This window comes from Lodderomyces elongisporus, chromosome 4, assembly GCF_030384665.1.
Source record: "Lodderomyces elongisporus chromosome 4, complete sequence".
Lineage (NCBI taxonomy): Eukaryota > Fungi > Ascomycota > Pichiomycetes > Serinales > Debaryomycetaceae > Lodderomyces > Lodderomyces elongisporus.
This window is the reverse complement of record NC_083676.1, coordinates 877,366-898,161: the sequence shown is the minus strand read 5'-3', so window position 1 is coordinate 898,161 and position 20,796 is coordinate 877,366. Positions and strand designations below refer to the sequence as shown.

General features: G+C 38.1%; 8 protein-coding genes across 8 annotated transcripts; 4 read left to right on the top strand and 4 right to left on the bottom strand. All coding sequences in view use genetic code 12, as the record gives it.

Moving 5' to 3' along the window:
* Positions 1-345: 345 nt before the first annotated feature.
* SNF5 (SWI/SNF chromatin-remodeling complex subunit) lies at positions 346-3,105 on the top strand (the record flags this gene model as incomplete). The annotated part of the gene is made up of 1 exon (XM_001526033.2): positions 346-3,105. One exon carries the CDS (start codon positions 346-348, stop codon positions 3,103-3,105), a length of 2,760 nt encoding a protein of 919 aa, XP_001526083.2.
* A 1,259-nt stretch (positions 3,106-4,364) lies between these two features.
* On the top strand, positions 4,365-5,282 carry PVL30_003488 (uncharacterized protein; the record flags this gene model as incomplete). The annotated part of the gene is made up of 1 exon (XM_001526032.1): positions 4,365-5,282. One exon carries the CDS (start codon positions 4,365-4,367, stop codon positions 5,280-5,282), a length of 918 nt encoding a protein of 305 aa, XP_001526082.2.
* Positions 5,283-5,377: 95 nt separating this feature from the next.
* Positions 5,378-7,797, top strand: PVL30_003487 (uncharacterized protein; the record flags this gene model as incomplete). Its single annotated transcript, XM_001526031.2, has 3 exons — positions 5,378-5,391; positions 6,232-6,265; positions 6,598-7,797. 3 exons carry the CDS (start codon positions 5,378-5,380, stop codon positions 7,795-7,797), a joined length of 1,248 nt encoding a protein of 415 aa, XP_001526081.2.
* A 216-nt stretch (positions 7,798-8,013) lies between these two features.
* Positions 8,014-9,022, bottom strand: CTP1 (CtIP- endonuclease; the record flags this gene model as incomplete). The annotated part of the gene is made up of 2 exons (XM_001526030.2): positions 8,014-8,886; positions 9,008-9,022. 2 exons carry the CDS (start codon positions 9,020-9,022, stop codon positions 8,014-8,016), a joined length of 888 nt encoding a protein of 295 aa, XP_001526080.2.
* An 880-nt stretch (positions 9,023-9,902) lies between these two features.
* On the bottom strand, positions 9,903-11,315 carry PVL30_003485 (uncharacterized protein; the record flags this gene model as incomplete). The annotated part of the gene is made up of 1 exon (XM_001526029.1): positions 9,903-11,315. The coding sequence occupies one exon, from the start codon at positions 11,313-11,315 to the stop codon at positions 9,903-9,905; it is 1,413 nt and encodes a 470-aa protein (XP_001526079.2).
* Positions 11,316-13,415: 2,100 nt separating this feature from the next.
* PVL30_003484 (uncharacterized protein) lies at positions 13,416-16,460 on the bottom strand (the record flags this gene model as incomplete). The annotated part of the gene is made up of 1 exon (XM_001526028.2): positions 13,416-16,460. One exon carries the CDS (start codon positions 16,458-16,460, stop codon positions 13,416-13,418), a length of 3,045 nt encoding a protein of 1,014 aa, XP_001526078.2.
* A 409-nt stretch (positions 16,461-16,869) lies between these two features.
* URK1 (Uridine kinase) lies at positions 16,870-18,780 on the top strand (the record flags this gene model as incomplete). The annotated part of the gene is made up of 1 exon (XM_001526027.2): positions 16,870-18,780. One exon carries the CDS (start codon positions 16,870-16,872, stop codon positions 18,778-18,780), a length of 1,911 nt encoding a protein of 636 aa, XP_001526077.2.
* Positions 18,781-18,974: 194 nt separating this feature from the next.
* PVL30_003482 (uncharacterized protein) lies at positions 18,975-19,985 on the bottom strand (the record flags this gene model as incomplete). Its single annotated transcript, XM_001526026.1, has 1 exon — positions 18,975-19,985. One exon carries the CDS (start codon positions 19,983-19,985, stop codon positions 18,975-18,977), a length of 1,011 nt encoding a protein of 336 aa, XP_001526076.2.
* Positions 19,986-20,796: the final 811 nt, after the last annotated feature.

Sequence of the window (20,796 nt, the reverse complement as noted above, 5' to 3'; positions counted from 1 at the left end):
TACAATATGAGCTATCCACCTGCTGTTCAAGCGGTGCGCTGTCTAGGCTATACGAGGGCTGGTAAAATTTGTCGCGAAAAATTAAGCCGCAATGTTTTGTCGGACAAAAATTTCGAAAAAAAAAAAACTTATAGTTGATTATTAGATAATAATAAGAGCAGAAAAAAGAAAGAAAGAAAGAAAGAAAGAAAGAAAAATAAAACAAAAATAAAACAAAAATATACTAAAAAAAAAAAAAGATAAAAAACCAAAACATTCTACTATTCGGCGGATACAAACTCCAACAAAAAGCTCTGATTGCAATCTATCATGAACAATAACCAGCAGCTGCAGTTTACACCACAGATGCCTTTAGAGGGCATTCTGCCGGTTCACCAACAGCCTCAACAGCAACAGCAACAGCATCAACAACAATCACAAGGAGGTCCTCCGCAAGCTAGAACTGGGGGACTTCCACCAATTACTCCACAATTTTTAGCTTCGCTCAACCCTCAACAAATGCAAGTTCTTAAGAACCTTCCACAGTTTCAAGAAGCAATGAGACAGTATAGGCAACGCCAGGAGCTTATGCAAAACCCTCAAAACAAGAGGATTATGAATAATATTCAACAACAGATGCTGCCACAAAGTGCATCAGATGGTGTGGGAGTAGGAACAGGGTTTGGTGTTGGAGGACACACTGAGCAGATGCTTGGTTCTCAGCAATTCCAAGATCTTCTGATGCAGCTGATGAGCAATGAGCAGGTAATTAGACTTCAGCAGCAACAAGCTCAACAACCACAAGCTCACATTCAAAATTTACAAAATACTCAAAATATCGCACAACAATCTCCACCCAACTTTCAACCACAATATCCTCATGACTTACCATATAAGAGAAATGTTCAAAACCAAATGTCGCCGCAATCCGTGAGTATGCAGAACTTGGGTATTCCAGGCGGACTACCAATCAAGAAGGTACCTAGTCGAGTGCCTTCTGTACCAGGCCCAAAGGGTATTGGTGGCACTAGGGCAAGTCCTCAATTATATGGAGAAGTCACCAATGGAGTAAATGCAGGTGTAGGTGAAGTTGAAAGTGTGCCCAACATGATGCCCAATGGTATACCCACTGGCGGGCCACCTGGTGTACCTCCCGGTGTGTCTGGCACATTACCAACCGGTTTGCCCAATGTGATTCCTGCAGGCGTCCCCAATGGTTTACCTAATAATTTACCTAATGGCGTATTAAATGGCGTTCCCAATGGTGTACCCAATGGTGTACCCAATGGTGTACCCAATGGTGTACCCAATGGTGTTCCCAATGGTGTTCCCAATGGTGTACCAAACGGTTTACTGAATGGGGGTATGGCGAGCAACCCAGGAAACTTTGCAACACCCGGGGGTATTCCGGTGCAACACCCTCTGCAAACTCAGCTTGATCAAGCCGGTCAATACCCATCCTCTCAACAGGCAGGTTCAAATATCAATGTCCCAGTCAGTGCTCCATCTTTAAGCGCGCAAGAGTTTTTGAGTAAAGTTCCAATGAAACCACTTTCAAGCTTTCATGAATGGTCAGATAAGTTGACCAAAGAAAACAAGGAGGTTCCCCTTGATACAAAAGTGTATGAAACTATGATACAAAAGGATGCGATGTTTTTGGCTGAACATTCCAAACAATCATTTGAGAACAAAATGGAATTGGAAAGCTTGTCGAAAGACTTGCAACAGTACAACATGGTAAAGCAATTACGAATGAACTCAATTCAATTGAGTGCAAAAAATCAATTGAATAATAGTATATGGGGCGAAGGGTACCAAGGGTATGGCAATGGAGTAACTAATACTGGTACTAAATTATTGTTACCTCCACGCGATTATACTGATCGAATGATTAATGAACGGTTAATGCGTCAAGACAAACAACTGAAGAACTATGTGCCGATACGACTTGAGTTTGACCAAGAACGAGACCAGTTTAAATTGCGTGATACATTTCTCTGGGATTTAAATGAAGAGGTTTTGAGTGTTGAGGACTTTACGACCCAATTATTGGAAGACTACAAGTTTATCCCCAAAGTTCATTATCATACTATATTGAGTTCGATCAAGGAGCAGATTGCAGATTACCAGCAAAAACCTATTAAAACGACAGGGGAATTACGAATACCGATTAAGATTGATATTATCATCAACAACACTCAGTTGACGGATCAGTTTGAGTGGGACATTTTGAATAATGGCGATCTGGACCCCGAGGAGTTTGCAACCATGATGAGTGACGAGTTGTATTTGCCTGGTGAGTTTGCCACAGTTATTGCCCATAGTATCCGCGAACAGAGTCAGATGTACTTGAAGGCCTTAAATTTGGCTGGTTACGCTTTTGATGGTACTCCAGTTACTGATGATAGTGTACGCAACCATCTTTTACCTGCGTTGCGTTTGGTTTCTAAAGACTATCAGGTTGTAGATGATTTCTTTTCGATTTTGAGGAACCCTTCCAATGTTTCAGATTATTGTCCACAATTGATCAAATTGACAGAAATGGAAGTGGAGAGAATGGATAAAGAACTTGAGAGGGAGAGTAGAAGAAAACGTAGACACAATTACAATGAAGATGCACAAGCTTTGTTTGGTTCTGGAGGTGCTTTTGGTTCGGGTAGTGGAGGTTTTGAAGGTAGAGGAGGTAGTAGTGGCGTTGGTGGCGGTGGCGGTGGCGGTGGCGGTGGTCTTGGTATTGGTCTTGGCCTTGGTCTTGGCAGTGGTGGTGGTGGTCTTGGTGGTGGTAATAGTTTTTCGTCAAGTAATGACCGTGGAAGTGTTGGTTCAAGGGGACTTGTGTCCTCGAGGCGTGCTGCTGCACATACTGGAAGAGGTACTATTCTGCTTGACTTATCAGATGTTCCCCGAACATTTAGAACTCCAGCGCCCTCGAGTATATTACCAGGTGGAGTTGATTTGGGTGTGCCTGATGTTTACGAGTATAATGAGGTGGTTGTCAAAAGACTGCAGGTCAAGAATCCTGATTATAGGCCACCTACACCTGAACCCGTAGCGAATGACTTGGTCACTTATCATCATGATCCTATAGAAGGAACATTTAATGTGACCATTAAGTTATTAGACTAATTTATGGAAAACAAATCTTAGGTGTGGGATTAATCCAAATGCAGGCTAGTATTGGGCAGTTTGAAGTAACTTTCTTTTTTTCATTCTTTTTTGATAGACTGATTTCAACTAATAAATGTATTATTAAGTAAATCGAGCCAATATTTAGGGCTACTTTTCCATACGCATATACATACTTTTAAAAAACATCTACACTCTCTTACTCCCACTCCCGCTCCCATTTTCACGCCAACATATATATATATATATGTAAACTATTTTGTGTCCTGAACTTGTCGTCTTTTTACGTTTTTCTTTTTCTCTGTTCTATTACAGCCTCCTCTAGTCATTTCTTTTACATGATTAGGTGTCTATTCTAAGTTTTGGTATAACTAAAATGTATTTTCGTGTGTGATAAAAGTAAATATAATTGTAAATATAAATGTAAATATAAATGTAAATTTGTGTGTGATAAACTGTGATGCAGAGTTGGAGTTAGAGGATTGTTTTATCTCCGGTGTACGGATAAATCTGTCTATTTCCGAATAATCAAAGTTTCTCTTAAATTCTGCATTGATTGTCAAACAAAGGGAAAGTGATACGAAAACGGGAGGGGTAGAATTTGCTGCTGCAACTACCCCACAAAAGCCGCACAAGGACAGACACAGTACAAAATATATATAAAAATAAAAAATAAAAAATTTTGCAAAGAAAGATGATGGAAAATTGTCTCGCATATGAAAATCCCATTGATTAGTTGAAAGCATTGTGTACATATATGACATATGACATATGACAAAATTTCAATTGTTTCTCCTTTTTCTTTTTCTATAAACTTTTTTGCTGTGTTTGGTTGTTTGGTTGTTTGCTTTGTCTTTGTATTATTTTTTTTTTGCACTCTATTTCCATCTCTCCTTGCTTGCCCCTCCCCATCCATCCTGCCTTCCTATTCTTAATCCCATTTCTTTTTGACGTTTTTTTTTTTTCAATTTTTTTTGATTTTTTGGGTTCCATATTGAATATGGTTTGTGCATATTAAGTCTTTGTCTCTTTCTCCCGCTTTCCCCTCACTTACCATTCGTCGAATTGTGGATGATTTACAAATACTTATAAATATAAGCAGAAGCAGTCTTCATTTCACTTTCCTAATTTTATTTTCTCAAATCTAGATTATTTAATAACTACAGCAAGGAGTTACAAGAAAGAAAGAAAAAGAATTAAAAGAAAAGAACATTAAGTCAAGTAATACAAGAATTTGTTGTTTGTTTTTCACATAAACAATGTCACCACGTAACACCAATAGTCTGAGAACGAAATATGCTCTTATCACGGGAGCCTCATCCGGTATAGGGTTTGCACTAGCCAAAGAGTTTAGCAGAAAAGGTTATAAAGTGTTTGCGTGTTCACCAAAGCAGTTTATTCCATTACAAGATCCATTGGTTGCCGAGTTTGGAGTTATTTCGATCCCGTGCGACATTACCAACCTTGAAGACTTGAAGCATGTTAAGGATGTAGTTTTGAAGGAGACTGGCGGATACTTGGATATCCTTTACAACAATGCTGGTATTGCCATTGGTGGACCCGCAACTGAAATGGATGAGGCTCAGCTCGACAGAATATTCCAGGTCAATGTGATTGGCCATATAAACGCGACAAAGTACTTATCTCCCTTTGTTATCAATGCCAAAGGTTCAATTATTTACACCAGCTCTGTGGCAGCAAGAGTGCCATTGTCTTGGACAAGTGCTTATAGTGCCACCAAGGCTGCCATCGATGCTTATGCCAAAACACTACACGGAGAAATGGCCCCTTTTGGTGTCAGGGTGCACAGTGTGATTACGGGAGGCGTTGATACTGAGATTGCAGCTGGCGTCCCAATAGAAACAATTGAGGCGCTCTATGAAGGATCAAAGTATAACGTTGAAGGAATTGTGGATTGTATGATTGAAACACAGGAAATGTCACACAATAGTAGGTACAGTCCTGCAAAGTATGCAAAGGAGATGGTGAGCCAAATTGGTAGGAACCTGACGAGGTTCAATTTGTATGGTGGTTTTAAAGCTTATCTACTCCACTTTATTAGTCGCTGGTTCCCACTTTGGTTGGTTGAGTTTTTGATTCAAAGCAACTTTAAGCAGAGACGAGTTTTGAAAAATGTAGCAAAGAATGTTCGTGCAAAGAAAATCAAGTATGACTAGTGCTTATACAATATACATTATGGAGTTTTGTTTACTTTCCTTTTCTCCTCTTCTTTCCTTCTTTGGGGCGTCATTGCACTTGAAACTCAAAAGATATGGGACTCTTGGGGTAAGTTACACAAACATAAAGTGAACTCTTGCCGCAGTACTTACCTTTTGTATGGGGATCTAACTGTCTTTTTTATTTTATTTTAAAAAAAAAAAAACAAAAACAAAACACACAAAGATCTCGAAATATTATTATGCCACGAGTCTCTGTCGAGTCGCATCTCCCCTTTTGTGGACTGAGTCCAGTACCAAAAAACTAGGAAATCAGAAAAGAAAGAACTGAAAAAATGAAAGAACTGAAAAAATGAAAGAACTGAAAAAAAAAAAAAAACAGAAAAGAAAAGAGCATGTGTATATCAAACAACAGGTTCTATACAAGTAGAGCAAAGTAAAGTATTTGTAGTTGTAAAGTATGTAAAATTCAAGTTAAAAAAAGAAAGCTCACATATTCCATATTTTGCTCGGAATTGAGGGGAAAAAAAAAAGACTTTAAAGGGAAGATTATAACAAGAGAAAGAAAAATGTGTGCTTAAGCTAGTAAAATATAAGTCCGTATACATTTTGATAAACCATTTGGTATGTGTTCCATATATACTTAATCAAAAAACAAAAAACAAAAAACAAACAACTTTTCCTTTACTGTATCCACGATAGTTACATATAAACCAAAAAAAATAAAATAAAAAGAACCACTAATAATTGTTAAAACCCTGTTTCGTAATTGTTGGTATTGATTGAAGAAACTGGATGGTTCTCAAAACTCAATAAAAAAGGAGGCTATGTTTGAAGAAGCGGCTAAGAAAAAAGAAAATAGAGATATTTCACTGGTCGTGTACAATTTGCTAAAAACCATAGATTGTTAAATTTCCTATTTTTCTTTTTTTTTTGCCTGGGAGTTGAGACAAACAGTGCGTAACTTTCAACTGCGGAAAATTGTAGGCTATTCGCATGTCTAATTGTATTACACTATATTTATAGCATCTTCTTTACTTTTTATTATTTAGAAATCTACCCACATCATATAAGAAGCAAACAAAAAGCTCTACATTAACACACACACACACACACACACAGACCAACTAGATGACTAACTACCAAAGGGTATGTATAACAATCAGGTGGTTGGAGAAGCAAAAGTGCACAATGCACGCGATATATCCTAAATTCTCAATGCTAATTTTGGCCACTTGCAAAGGTCGGGGTCGGAGCCACCGGGTCTGGACAACATGTTCACAATGTTTCTAATACTAACACTCTTGTACTATAGCTTGACCATGGTGAAGCACATATAAATGAAAATCATCAACAACAACAACAGCAACAACAACAACTGCAACTGCAGCGATTAATACCAGAGGTGGATGAAGAAGATAACCCAAATCCCGCTCGTCTATCACTTGAACCTGATGGCGAGTTTACATCAAACCAAATAGCGCCACTGTCTCTTTCATCTCCACCCACTTTATCAGATTCCAACGCAATAAATAATACCGCACCATCATCATCATCATCTGCTTCTTCTTCTTCTTCCTCTTCCTCTTCTTTTCCGTCGTCATCGGCAGATCTTGAATCACAAGTGCCACCGCGCCTCACACCAAAACAGCGCGTACTACGAGTGTTACACCATTTCGTTCCAATACGACAAACGTATCAAAGACTAAGCAATGGTATTCAGACAGGCCGCATGGAGAGGAATGTACCAGGGAGGTTTATAGGTCAGGGCACTGATGGTGTGTTTCAAAATCTTATGGCAAAACCAGATACCGCAGAAGCTTTACTTCAACAAGAGCGAGAGTTGCATCCACCAACCTACGAAGAGGCAAGCCAGGATGCTAGCCCAGAGTATTGGGAATCAACAATGATCTCCCCCATGTACGATGACGAAGTATTTGTGCAAGGCCTTCCAGTTGGAAACATTGCCAACTTTGTATGGAATGCATTGGTGACTGTGGCATTCCAGTTTGTTGGATTTATCCTATGCTACCTATTGCATACATCACATGCAGCAAAACAAGGCTCAAGGTTTGGCCTTGGTGCCAATTTGATCTTGTACGGATGGAACATCATCCCAATGAATATGGGCAACCCAAACGAATTACCAAAGAAAATTGTGATTGAAGACCCCAACGAATTTGACATTGATAGGAATGCGAGATTAATGGGGAAAGTGGATGCGTATACTGCTGGCGGTGTATTCAGCCAGACTCAAAATATAGACGACTCTGTTGGAGGCGCAGACAGTAACGGTGGCAACCACGGGTCTGCCCCGTATGTTGCATATGCGTTGATTGCATTTGGCTTATTTATTATCGTCAAAAGTGTAATTGATTTTTACAAAATCAAACAGTTGGAGAAATCAATTTTACAACCATCTTCAGGAACCACCGTTGTAAACAGTCTAACAGGGCATGTTGAAAATGACGAGGAAACAAGTAATGAGAGAACAACTGCTCAAACCTCGAATTAGAGGCCGCTCTTTTACCTTTGTTTATTAAAGAGGTTGTTCTCTCTCTCTCTTTTTTTTTTTTCCTTTTATTATCTGTTTTTTCTTTACTTTACTTTACTTTTCCTTTTTTCTTTTTCAAGTAGTGTCTTGATTTGACATTGTCTATATTATATACTAAACGGTAATAAAAATATCAGTTATGATATACTAAAGTTTTCTCTTCTCCTCTTTTCGCACTTATTTCAATAACACCAACATCTTCTCATATATGGTGAACACAATACCTCCACTCAAGACCAATCTTCCTAATCTTGGAGTAGCGCCTTTCCAGAATGTCAAAATTCCTTCATTTTTGAATATCTTTGCAAAACAATTCAAAGTCGAAGTATATTCCTTCTCCGATCCCAATGCTTGCATTCTAGTCTTGACGGTGTCGATAGGCATGGTAGAGTACACTGTTATGATACCAGCAAAAGCACCTACAGCAAACGTAGCGGCCGAGCTCAATGGTTGGTTAGGTGGGGTGCCAGTGGCTTGCTGAATTGCCGTCTTGATTGCATTATATGAACCCAACCTCACTGCTTGATTTGCAGCTTGTCGTAAACTCACTGGCACAACACCGGCATAGATCCCACGGAATCCCATATCTTTGCACAACTTCACTGTTCCCAGTACCAACCCATTTTGGTATTTTGGATTGGGTCGTTGCTTGTCGTCGATTAGCCCTGTCTTTATAGCTTCGAATGGTGTAACCGCAACAACACTCTCCAACAACCCAGCGCCCAAACCGGCAATAACACCTCTCGGACCTGACAATTTCCCATCCTTATCGGCAAGCATATTCTTAATTGCATCAAACCCAAGGAACCGCACCGAAGCCTTCACGGTGTTTCCAACAACAAAAGCAGGACATCCCACGTACAACGCAGAGACTCCTTGCTGTTTGGCAACATTGTAAATTAATTTAAGTGGGTTTCGCAGTTGGTTAGGTGATGCACTCTTATCTACTAGCTGAAGACGAGTCTTGGCAAACTCAAACGGATAAGTAATGACTCCTTCAATAGCACCAGCGGTACCACCAGCTACAAATGATTTCCATGGTTCAACATTCTATAAAGGGAAGGGGGAAAAAAAGTAACCCTGTTAGTCAAAGAACAAACCAGCAAGTGACAAAAATAAGACTAATTGATACTAATTGAGACAACATAAGACAAAAAGTGAACACACATACTTTTTTTTGAGACATTTTCAAGTTTCAACAGTGGATAGCGAGGTAAAAACAATTGTGGTAGTGATCGCCTTTTGGTATTTGTTTTCTGGTATATCACTTTACTCAATTATTTTGATCTTTGATTTTTTTTTTTTTTCTGTTTTGCAATCTGGAAAATTTCAGTAGCCGCGAGCCAGAGTGTTGTCGTTCTTTATGTGTTTTTTTTTTGTTTTTTTTCTTCTTCTTCATCAAGAAAATTATTAGATTTTCATTTTGCGGGCGGCCGGAGCTCGGCGCGATTCAGGCTCTAACGAGAGATTACGAATAAGATGTTGGTGAATAACCAAAGGTGGATGTGGGTTGTAGTTCCGTAGTTAAGGACTTTGCAACAGCTTTACTTGAGCCAGAAATATCAATGACCATAGTTTCGCCTTTTTGACTTTTCTTTTTGTATATAAATATATATATATATACCACTCTTATATGTCTCATCTACATATTCGTATTGTTTCTTTTTTTTTTATTTTTTACTCACTAAGCACATGAAAATCATGTTTCAATGCTATCTGCAACGTATAAGTATGGAAAAAGAAATTGTATCGCTACGTGAGTTGATATGATTTCTCCGATATTTTGAACATAAACGTGTATTAAAAAAGAAATACAAAGCATTGAAGAATTTTGTTTTTTGTTTTGTTTTGTTTTGTTTTGTTTTGTTTTGTTGTTTTTTTCAAAAAAAAAGGAATAGAAAAAAGTAAAAGAAAGAAAGAAAAAAAATGGAAAAATCCCTTAAACGATAATCATAATCATCATCATCATTATTATTATTGTTATTATTATTATTGTTATTATTGTTTTTAATGTTAGTTGCTGCTTCAATTTTCAAAAGCATGGTCGTTTAATCAACCAAGCTTTCTTATTGTAGCATTTGTGACCTTCGATCGTCGGGGTTTATCACGTGTAATGTTTTTCTTTGGTTGTATATAGCCTCGTCGTCCAACGAGCCTTCCGAGAGCCTTCTTCTGCCAACCATGACAGGGTTTGTTCGAGGGTCGACCAACCCCATCTTTCCAGCTGCAGTGTGTACAGAGGAGTTATTGTGTGATGAATTTGAATTTCCTAGTAGACTTCCTTGGTTGAGTTGGGTACTTGTAAGACTATCATCGGGATGCAGGAATGGGTTAACCATTGGCATATCCAAATCTGTAATGTTGGAGTTTTTGGTGGCTTTGCGAGACCCTTTGGCTGCGCCATTGTTTCTTGTAACGGCTGCAAAGGGAAGTCCCAATTGCAGGTGCAGGTGTTGTTGTTGTTGCAGTTGCATTTGCTGTCCTTGATACTTGTCGGCATTGTAGAAACCATCATCAAAGCTGTCTTCGTCATCGTCGCCGTAATCTCTATTTCTTCGTTTGACAAAGAAAAAGATGAGACCGCCAATAGCTGCGAGACCAACAATTCCGCCCACAACACCTCCTACAATGGGGCCTACTGTTGATTTATTTGACGTGGACTTGCTGCTATTGTTGTTGTTGTTGTTGTTGTTGTCTGAAGAAGAATTGTCACTAGACTCTGCAGAGTTTGTTGAGTCAGAAGTCGCTGAAGCAGTTGCTGAAGATGAAGCATTATTATCAGCATCGGTCGTTGTTTCGGCTGAGGCTGCGGTAGCTGAAGATGGTGTTTGGGTCAAGGTTTTGTATATGACTGTTTGTCCACTTTCGTCAGTTGATGTGACCAAACTAGTAACAGTCAGACGCGACGCTGTTGTAGTTGAAACTGGTGTTTCAAATGAAGATGTACTTGACTTTTCTGCTGATTCTGTAGTTGCTGGGCTTGAGCTGCTCTTTGATGCTGCTGCTGCAGCTGTCGTGCTGCTGCTACTGCCACTGCCACTGCTGCTACTGCTACTACTACTGCTACTACCATCTTCTTCGTCTTCCTCCTTTTCAGAAGTTGCAACGCCAAAGAATATTGAGTAGTCATTATCGCCTCCACAATTCTCGCTATCGTAACCGGGACAAGATATGTCACATTTGGATTCGTCTGATTCCACGTACTCTGAGTTGGGCAATAGTGATAGACAGTAGCATTCCTGGTTCTTTATAGCAATGTATTGTGAGTCTGGACACGAATTGTGGAAACAGTAGCCAGACGATTGCCACTGGTACTCGCTTTCCGAGTCTATATTCAGGCTCGAGGGTAGTTGTGAGTAACAACCAATCAACTTGGCTGCTGGATAGTAAGTGGCTGCATGGACTTTGGCTACAAAGTGAGATAGTAGAAGTAGCGGCAATAACAGTAGTATTGCAAAACTCGTCGTAGGGTGAAACATTGTTCTCAGTATAAGTTGTTGTTGTTGTTAATGATTAGGCAACGAGTGAGTAGTTGTTTTGTTTAACAAAGAAAAAGAAAAAGGAAAAGGAAAGTAAGAGGGGTCTTGGATGTTGGTTGAAAAGTGTCTGCTCTTGGTATTTGATTATAGTTGTTGTTGTTGTTGATGTTGTCGTAGTCGTTAAGATGATGCTACTGATTATATTATTCGTTCAAGTAATATATTATTTGCAAATAGACGATCAAAAACTTCACATTCTTTTTTTTTCTTTTTTTGTCTTCTTCTTCTTCGTCTTCTTCTTCCCTCTCTCTCTCTCTCTCTCTCTCTCTCTCTTTTTTTCTTTCTTTTTCTTTCCTTTATTCCTTCTTGTGGTTTCAAAACATTAAATTAAAAAAAAGAAAAAAAAAAAAAGAAAGAAAAAGGACACAAAAGCAATTTCTCTCTTTTTTGTTTTTCTTGTTTTTTGGAAAAAAAAAATTATAAATATAAAAATATAAAAAATATATATAAAAATATATAAATAAATATAAATATAAATGTATAAAATTTAGAATTGTGTTTTTTGGTCTAGAACTTCTTGTGCCTTGGTGCATGGTAAGCAGTGCGTGTTCTACAATTTTCTTGTTAAGGCAGTGTCTAAGTCTATGTGTCTGTCTGTGTCTTTGTGTAAACTTTATTTAATTTTTTTTTTTAATTTAAGTAAACGCGTCATAAATCATAAATCATCAATACACAATACACAATACGCAATACACATCTGGGGTGTTTCAAGGTTAGGAAAATAGGATGGTTTTTAGTGGTGTTGGCACTTTACTAAGATCACAACTCTTTCAAGTGCACATCTTTATATCTCTACACTGATCTTGTTAGAAATCGATAGCTACAAAGTTTGCATGGTGTATCTTCGTGTCGTACCCCCCTCCTCTTCCACCCAAAAAAAGTAAAATAGAAAATGGAAAGACAAAAAAAATGGGCAAGCAAAAAAAGGGGCAAATCTGTAAGTGTCTGCAAACTGAGTGCGTGAACAAATGAACATGTGAACAAGTGAACAAGTCTGTGTGTGTTAAAATGGAAAAACTAAACTGATGTAAACTAGTGTTAAAAATATATGTTTGTATATGCTAAAGGTATATATCAGCTTCTACCTTTTTACAAAAGATTGGTGGTGTTACTTGATTGGTGGATACAAACTTGATGATCATTATGATTGATCTAGCATTACAAAAAATCATTAATCAATAAAAATAAAAATAAAAATAAAAATAAATAAATAAAAATAAAAAAAAATTAAAAACGTCTTCCTTCCTTCTGAAGGACTGAGGCAGAAATTTAATAAAGCATTGACGCCATACAGAACAATTTAACACAAATCACGTACATGTATGTATGTATGTATGTATGTATGTACGGTTATACAAAACACGCTATTTTACCAAATATTATATCACGTGATATAGATATATATATATAGATATATATAGATAGATAGATAGGTAGATAGTTTAGTTATATAAATAGCACTCTTGGCAAACATGATTTAGCAGTATTTTTTTTTAGAAGCAAACAAGAATTATCAACTATCAACAACACACACTTGTTTGTCCATAATAAATAGGTGTTTCTTTTCTTTTTAATCTCTCAACCACTACCCCCAGAGATATCTAGTTCAAAAAGAAAAAAAAAAAGTCTCATTAGTACATTAAATAGTGGTATACTAGTACAATTACCAGTATTGTAGACACATTTATTCATCCTTGTTCGTGTAGTTGTTCTTGCTCCTGTTTTTGTTCTTCATACTCCTTTCGATTAATTCCATATTTGTTGCGTTACTTAATGTATTACGTAATATATTATATAAACAAATAAATAAATAAATAAATAAATAAATATTATTTATTATTATTATTATTTATTATTATTATTTGCAGAAGTATATTTATATGTATACAATACATATACTAGACGCGTCACACCCTTTCGCATGTACCCCAGCCCTTTATAGCATCAAAATCCTACATAGTTATAAAGAAAAACACACAGAGAAAAAAAATAAATTCTTGTTTTATTTCTTCTTCCTCCCCCCCTCCCCCGCCCTTTCCCTTAATGTTGATATTCTCTAATCAACTTTTCATCCAATATTAGACAATTCCTCATATACTCCTTACTCGTCAACACCAACTCATAATACATCAAATACCTTGGTTTAGGGTTTTTTCTTTTGAATAGTGACGATGAGGGATGGATATAACATGGAACATTGGCCTTATTAGCAGTATTGTGGTTACTGCTACTGCTACTGCTACTGCTACTGCTACTGCTACTGCCACTGCTACTGCCACTGCCACTGCCACTGCCACTGCCATTGTTATTGTTATTGTTATTCTTTTCCTTTTTCTTGGCAATACTGATTCTCTCATAGCAGTCTCCCATAGGCGATAGCTTAACTATATTATTGATAAAACCAGTAATCAAACACTTTTGAACCAATTGCGCCATCACATCTCCATCGTCTCGTTCCTTTCTTTTTTCTCCTTCTTCTTGTTCTTCTTTTTGTTCTTCTCTCACTGTAATTCCTACTTTCAGACAAATGCCAATCAACTGCTTATATATATCACGTACTCTCTTCATTGTCTTGTATTGGATAAAATAATCTTGACACCACTGGTTAGAATACCCACCCGTACCAGCCCATTGCTTGTACACATTCAACAAGGTCAAATGATCTCCTTGCTTATCAACAAACTGCTCATGTCTCTTCTTCACCATCTCCTTGTCCAATTTCTTGGGTATATAGTACAAGTTAGACGACTCTGTCAACATTGCAATAATTATACAAATCTCCTTTGTAATACCAAACCTCTCACTTGACAATATACACTTTGCATATGTAGGATCTAGAGGAAACTCACTCATCTTCATCCCCGTCCTTGTCAACTCACCTCGCGAATTTAACCCACCCAATTGATACAACAAACTCAAAGACTTGATTATACTCTGCCTATTAGGCGGATCCAAAAATGGAAATTTGATTAAATCATTGATCCCAAGTGACAACAACAAAAGAACCACCGAATTCAAGTTGATCCTCTCAATCTCAGGCTTTGTATTCATCTCCATTTCATGATCAAAAGAATGCTTTGTAAAAATTCGAAAACACTTACCAGGCCCAATTCTACCAGCTCTTCCAGCACGTTGATCACAATTAGCCTTGGAGCACGGCACAACCAAAAGACTTTCCATCCCAGTATGCGGATTAAACTCCGTTTGCTTGACATACCCAGGATCAATTACATACGATACCCCAGGTATAGTAATGGACGTCTCAGCAATATTCGTAGCCAAAACCAACTTTCTCGTAAATGGTGGCGTGGGCTCAAATATCCTCTGCTGCTGCTCATTCGGCAAGTTTGCATATATGCTACAAACCATAATCTTGCCCTGCTCTTTCAACTGGTCACCCAATTTGGCTATTGCTTCTTGCATCTGCTGCTCCAAGCTCTCAATCTCTTCTTGCCCCGTGAGAAACACCAAAATATCGCCTGGCAAAGGCTGAGTTAAATGTATTTGGAAAATGGTAGTCATCACAGCCTGAAGGTAGTTTGCCTCCGGCTGCTTTGTATAATGAATCTTGACAGGAAACCTCCGTCCCGGTATATTCAATATGGGCGCATTATTGAAAAACTCGGAAAACTTGGTGGCATTAATCGTGGCACTGGCAATTATGATTTTCAAGTCACTCCGCGTGCTATTGGTAAGGTCTTTCAACAAACTAAGCAAAATCTCGGTTGATAAAGTTCTCTCGTGCGCCTCATCAATCATTATTGCACCGTACGAGTCCATCTCAGGGTTGTTTAAAAACTCTCTCAACAACATACCATCTGTTAAATACTTGATCCTGGTATTTCGACTAGACTTGTCGTCAAAACGAACAGTATATCCAACTTTCTCCCCTAAAGGCTCCTGCATCTCTTGTGCTACTCTTTGAGCAACTGACGTTGCAGCAACTCTTCGAGGTTGAGTACACCCAATAATCTTGGTGTCATTCTGAGAATAGCCGGCCTGGTATAGATATTGAGGCAACTGAGTTGTCTTTCCTGACCCTGTTTCACCAACCACAATCAATACTTGGTTCTCCGAAATGAGCCGTAAAAACTCATCCCTAAACTTGTACACCGGAAGACTATGCTGCACATCTGCAATTTCTTTGGCTTCCAAGCTCCGTTGAAACTGTTTTTTTCTTTCCGCTTCATCTTCCTCTTCTTCTTCTGGTTGTTGTTGTTGTTGTTGTTGTTGTTGTTGTTGTTGTTGTTGTTGTTGTTGTTCTTCCCTTTCGTCGCCAGAAAGCTCCTCATCTTCCTCGTAGTTGACAAACTGTGACTCGTCAAAAACGTACTCGTATTGCTTATCATTGTTTATGTGGATCTTGTCGTCCGTTTGCAAATTGAGTAGTTGGGCACGATTAAACTGTTCAGCCTCCCAGTTTTCAGTTCGATAAGTTTGTTGCTGGTGTTGCTGGTGTTGATCAAGTTGATTACGCTGACTATTTCCTCGCCCATGAAGTAAATCTGATTTTGATTGCGCCACTTCCGGTAAACTATATCCCGAACTTTGTCTACTATAAGTAGCTTCGAGTTGAGCTTGCAACTGCTCTAGTCTCGATTGATCGGCCGGTCGTAAATCATATCGAGATTCTAGCTCCTCAATTTCCAATTGCAATTGTTCCTCATAGCTCGCTCGCAGTCGTTTTCGATAAATTTGAGAATTTCGGGACTGTGGCTGACGATGGTGTGCATTATTTCCATTGCTATTTCTACAGTATTTATTTTTATTATTATTACTATTGTTGTTGTTGTTGTTGTTGTTGTTGTACTTGTAGTTGTTGTTGTAGTTGTTGTTGTAGTTGTTGTTGTAGTTGTTGTTGTTGTTGTTGTTGTAGTTGCTGTTGTTGTCATTTTCACTGTTATGTTGCGACAAATAGGTCTCATTGCTAGTGGAATTGGTAGTATGTTCTTTACTTGATGGCTCTTGTTTTGGCTGCTCCTCTACCTCTTGGGGGAATTTGTCACCATCTAAATCATCGTAGTCAATATCATGACTTCTTCGACTATATCCTTCTCCCGATTGTTTACTAGAGTTATTACTCATCTGTGAATCTGTACAATGTCAACTTTTCGAGGGAAAAGAAAAGTCTATTCTCTGCTTAAATAATTGTTGGTGATGATAATGATAATAGTTTTAATAGTAATGATAATGATGGGGGTGGTGATGCTCTTTGCAACCTAAAACTAAGCTGCGGGAGAAGGGAAGGATGGGTGGAAGAGAAGATGGATCGGTTTTGACAATACAAGTACTTCTTTTTGTGTGTGGATGTATGTGTATATGTATGTTTTTTTTTATTAAAAAATCTTTTTTTTTTGTTTCCGTCTCTCTTTTAAAGCACCATTTTATAGACCAGGGATACACATCTACACCGAGATTCTCTCCTTAATTCCCACCACCCCCCCCTACGTCCTTAGTTTCTCCACAGCATAGAAGCAGAGAAAGAATGTCTCAAATGAACAAGAGACGGTCTTCACGGATTTCTCCCTTTGTTGATGAAGACTCCTCCTTCATCAGTCTGTCCACGGATAATTTGGTTCCGGCTGATTTTCACGATAACAATACTTCTCGCTCATCTCATCAACTCATCTCGGGTGTAACAAACTCAGTTGATGAACTCACCATTGACGAATCATGTGCAATCGCCGATGATAATAACAATGGTAACAATGATGGAGGTGAAAGTACTTTGCGTACAGATTTAAATAACTCTTGTCTGGGAGTGGCTAGTTCCGAGTCTCCGCTTCCATCTGCACTGAAATCAACTACTACACTGCCACTGCTTGTTTCTCCATCTCCGCAACTTAGCACTCCCAGCAACAAAAATCTTCTTAGACCAAAGTCAAACATGAGTGATTACAACAAGTCTACTAGTCAAGTCAATAGTGTTACAGCTAGTGCTACAGCTAGTGTCAACTCCACTTTAACCAAAACGCCGCTCAAGAACCCATCTTATATTCCACCCTGGACCGAACCATATATTATCGGGATTGCCGGTAATTCGGGCAGTGGTAAGACTTCGATATCGCAGCAAATTATCCAAGGTATAAACCAACCATGGACTGTGTTGCTTTCGTTTGATAATTTTTACAAGAGTTTGACACCGGAGCAAAGCAAACGAGCATTTGCCAATGATTATGATTTTGATACTCCAGATTCATTGGATATCGATGCCATAGTGGAAGTAGTGGAAAATTTGAAACAGGGAAGAAAAGCCACAATACCCTGCTACTCGTTTGCCAAGCATGCGAGATTAGAAAGAACAAACACTATATATGGTGCCAATGTAGTGATCCTAGAGGGTCTTTATGCATTGTATGACGAGAGATTGTTATCGATGATGGACTTGAAGATCTATGTGGATACGGATTTGGATGTATGTTTAGCAAGAAGACTAACCAGAGATATTTTGTATAGAGGCAGAGATCTTGAAGGGGCAATGAAGCAATGGGATGGTTTTGTTAAACCCAATGCGGTGAAGTTTTTAAACCCCACCATGAGAAATGCTGATGTTGTAATTCCACGTGGGTTGGATAACACGATTGCTATTGAGTTGATGATCAAGCATATCAAGAATCAGTTGGCAATGAAGAGTGCGAGACATTTACAAAATTTGAAAAACTTGGGCATCAATATGGAGTTTAATGTGGATGACCATGCGAATATCGGTATTTTGGCTCCAACGAATCAGGTGAAAGGTATAAACTCGATCCTTTTCAACAAGGATACTCTGATGAATGATTTTATATTTTATTTCAATCGGATGTGTGGGCTCTTGATTGAGTTTGCTCAACAAAACTATTTTGTCACTGCGAAACCGCTGCAGATTACGACAACAGAAGGATACAAGTATGACGGAGTCCAGTTTGTTCAAAAGCAAATTGTGGCTATTAACATTATAAGAAGTGGAGATTGTTTTATGTGGTCTCTTAAAAAGTCATTTGCAGAGTTGACTATAGGCAAGATGTTGATTCAGAGTGACTCTACTACGGGCGAGCCGCAGTTGCATTACGAGAGTTTACCTAGTAATGTTGGTGATATTGGCAAGATTATGTTGTTTGACTCGCAAGTTATAAGTGGTGCAGGAGCGATAATGGCCATTCAAGTGCTTATAGATCATAAAGTGAGAGAAGAGGATATTATATTGGTCACGTACTTGTCTACTGAAATTGGTATTAGGAGGATTATCAATGTGTTCCCCAATGTCAAGATTGTTATTGGGAAACTATCAACCATGGATCCAAGCAAGTTGGACCCAAAAAGCAACAATGGGTGTCTTCCATGGTATAATACAGAAGGGTTCTTGGATAGCCACTGGCACTTTAGACACAGATTTATAGATAGTTTATATTTTGGCACGCAATAGAGAGAAATCCAGTACTGTACTTTATTGTTTTGAATTTGTAAAATTGTAAAATTTTTATATACATATACATTTGCATATACATATACATATACATTTACATATACATTTACATATACATATATATATATATATAAACCAAAAGAAAGAACGAAGAGGAAGGAGGAAGGCAAGTAGTCAGTTTGGTCAATTCTCAACTATAGGATTTTTGGCTCCTCGAATTTCAATGCAATAGATTTCCGTCTCCGGTGATTTCTTGAATGGAAATCGTGATGTAGTTGTTTTGGTGTGTTGGAGTCCATTTTCAATGTGTCGCTGTCTGATTTGACACTGTTGCGTCTACTTGTGTCATCGTTGTCTTTATAGTAGTACTCGGTGTGATCATTCAATGCAGTATCTAATTCATACATATTTGGCCAATTGTCATCAACTAGTCTTGCATGACTATTTCTAGTCTCATCTTCTTGTTTGTTCCTGTTCTTGTTGTTGTTCATGTTGTTGTTGTTGTTTTCTCTTTCTCTTTCCATAAACGAGCAGTTATCCTTGTACAAATCAATCTCCTCTGAGAAATTGTCTAAATCGCAAATTGATATTCGTCGATTGCCATAATGGAAATGGGGCTGATTATGGTAATAATAATTATTGTTATCAAACAAATGGTCGTATTTGAAGCTGGGTACTGAGGCGCATTTAGCTAGCTGGGGTCTTTTGATATTGTGGGTATTGTTTTTCTTCTTTGTAGTATTGCTGCAGTTGTTAAAGTTGTTAAAGTTGTTAAAGTTTTTGAAGTCATTGGAGTCGTTGTGGCTACTTCTGCTTCTCAGAGCAGCATAATGGTGTTGTAGTTGCGAATTTTGAGGAAAGGGCCCCTTTTTTGAAGTCTTGTCGTCATCAGTCAGTAAGCGTATTGAAGTTTCTATATTAGATTCTGGCTGCAAATTAGTGACATCAGAGTTATTTGCATGACTACTATGACTATGACTATTAGTACTACTGCTGCTGCTGCTGCTGCTGCTGCTGCTGCTACTTCTACTACTGATACCTTTGTTGTTGCTGTTATGGTCATTATCATTGCTGTAGATAAGAAATGCTTTTAGTGGGTTGTTGCCGGTGCAATCTGTTGTGGGAGACTCAATTGCCAATGAGCATTTTCTAGATGCTGGTCTAGAAGGTGTTGACGGTCTTGATGTTGTGGGTGATATTGACATTGAAGCGTGCCTTGTGTTTTTTTTTGTCTTTCTTTCTGTTGTTGTTGTTTTTTTTTCGCTTTTTCTCTTTTTATTTGATTCTTCTTCTTTCTTGTTGAATAAGTTACATCAACCTGTTTATATTATCTATTGCTGTTAACTTCTTTAAGGCCTTTGTTTGTTGCAACTAGGACAATAGAAAAATAAAGGGGGGGGCGGGGCGAAGATAATTTTATGTGTCTAATGTTTAATGTTTAAATCTGACTATTTTCTTTTTATTGGTCTTTCTTCTTGTCCAAAAGATGTAGATATATCAATGTATAAATAATGTATATATAGTTGTAGATATGGGTACGTATAAGTATGAATATGTTTCCACTTGTGCTTCAAATAGTATTTGTTTTTCTTTTCTATAAACAATAATTAGATAGTGTACTTTTTGTAAGTATACGTTGATGTGTAAACCAAGTTTCGAAATGGAGAAGAGCAACTCAAGGAGTAGAGGAAGAGGAAGAAGAAGAGGAAGAAGAAGAAGAAGAGGGGGAGGCAATGAGGAAGCAATAACGTGACGATAGCTGGAACATCTCAAGTATCTCTCTTTGCAGTCACCTTCCCCCCCCCCCCCCCCCAAAAAAAAAAAAAAGAAAAAAAAAAGCATTCTTTGCCCCTTAAAAAAAAAGAAAGGGAGCTTAAACACAAACACAAACAAACAAACAAACACATACACTTTCACACACAAACACACTTCCACACAAACACACACAAACACAAACAATCTCTTCTCCTAGCAGTAAGTGCAGCAATCAAAAAAAAAAAAGAAGAAAAAAAAAAA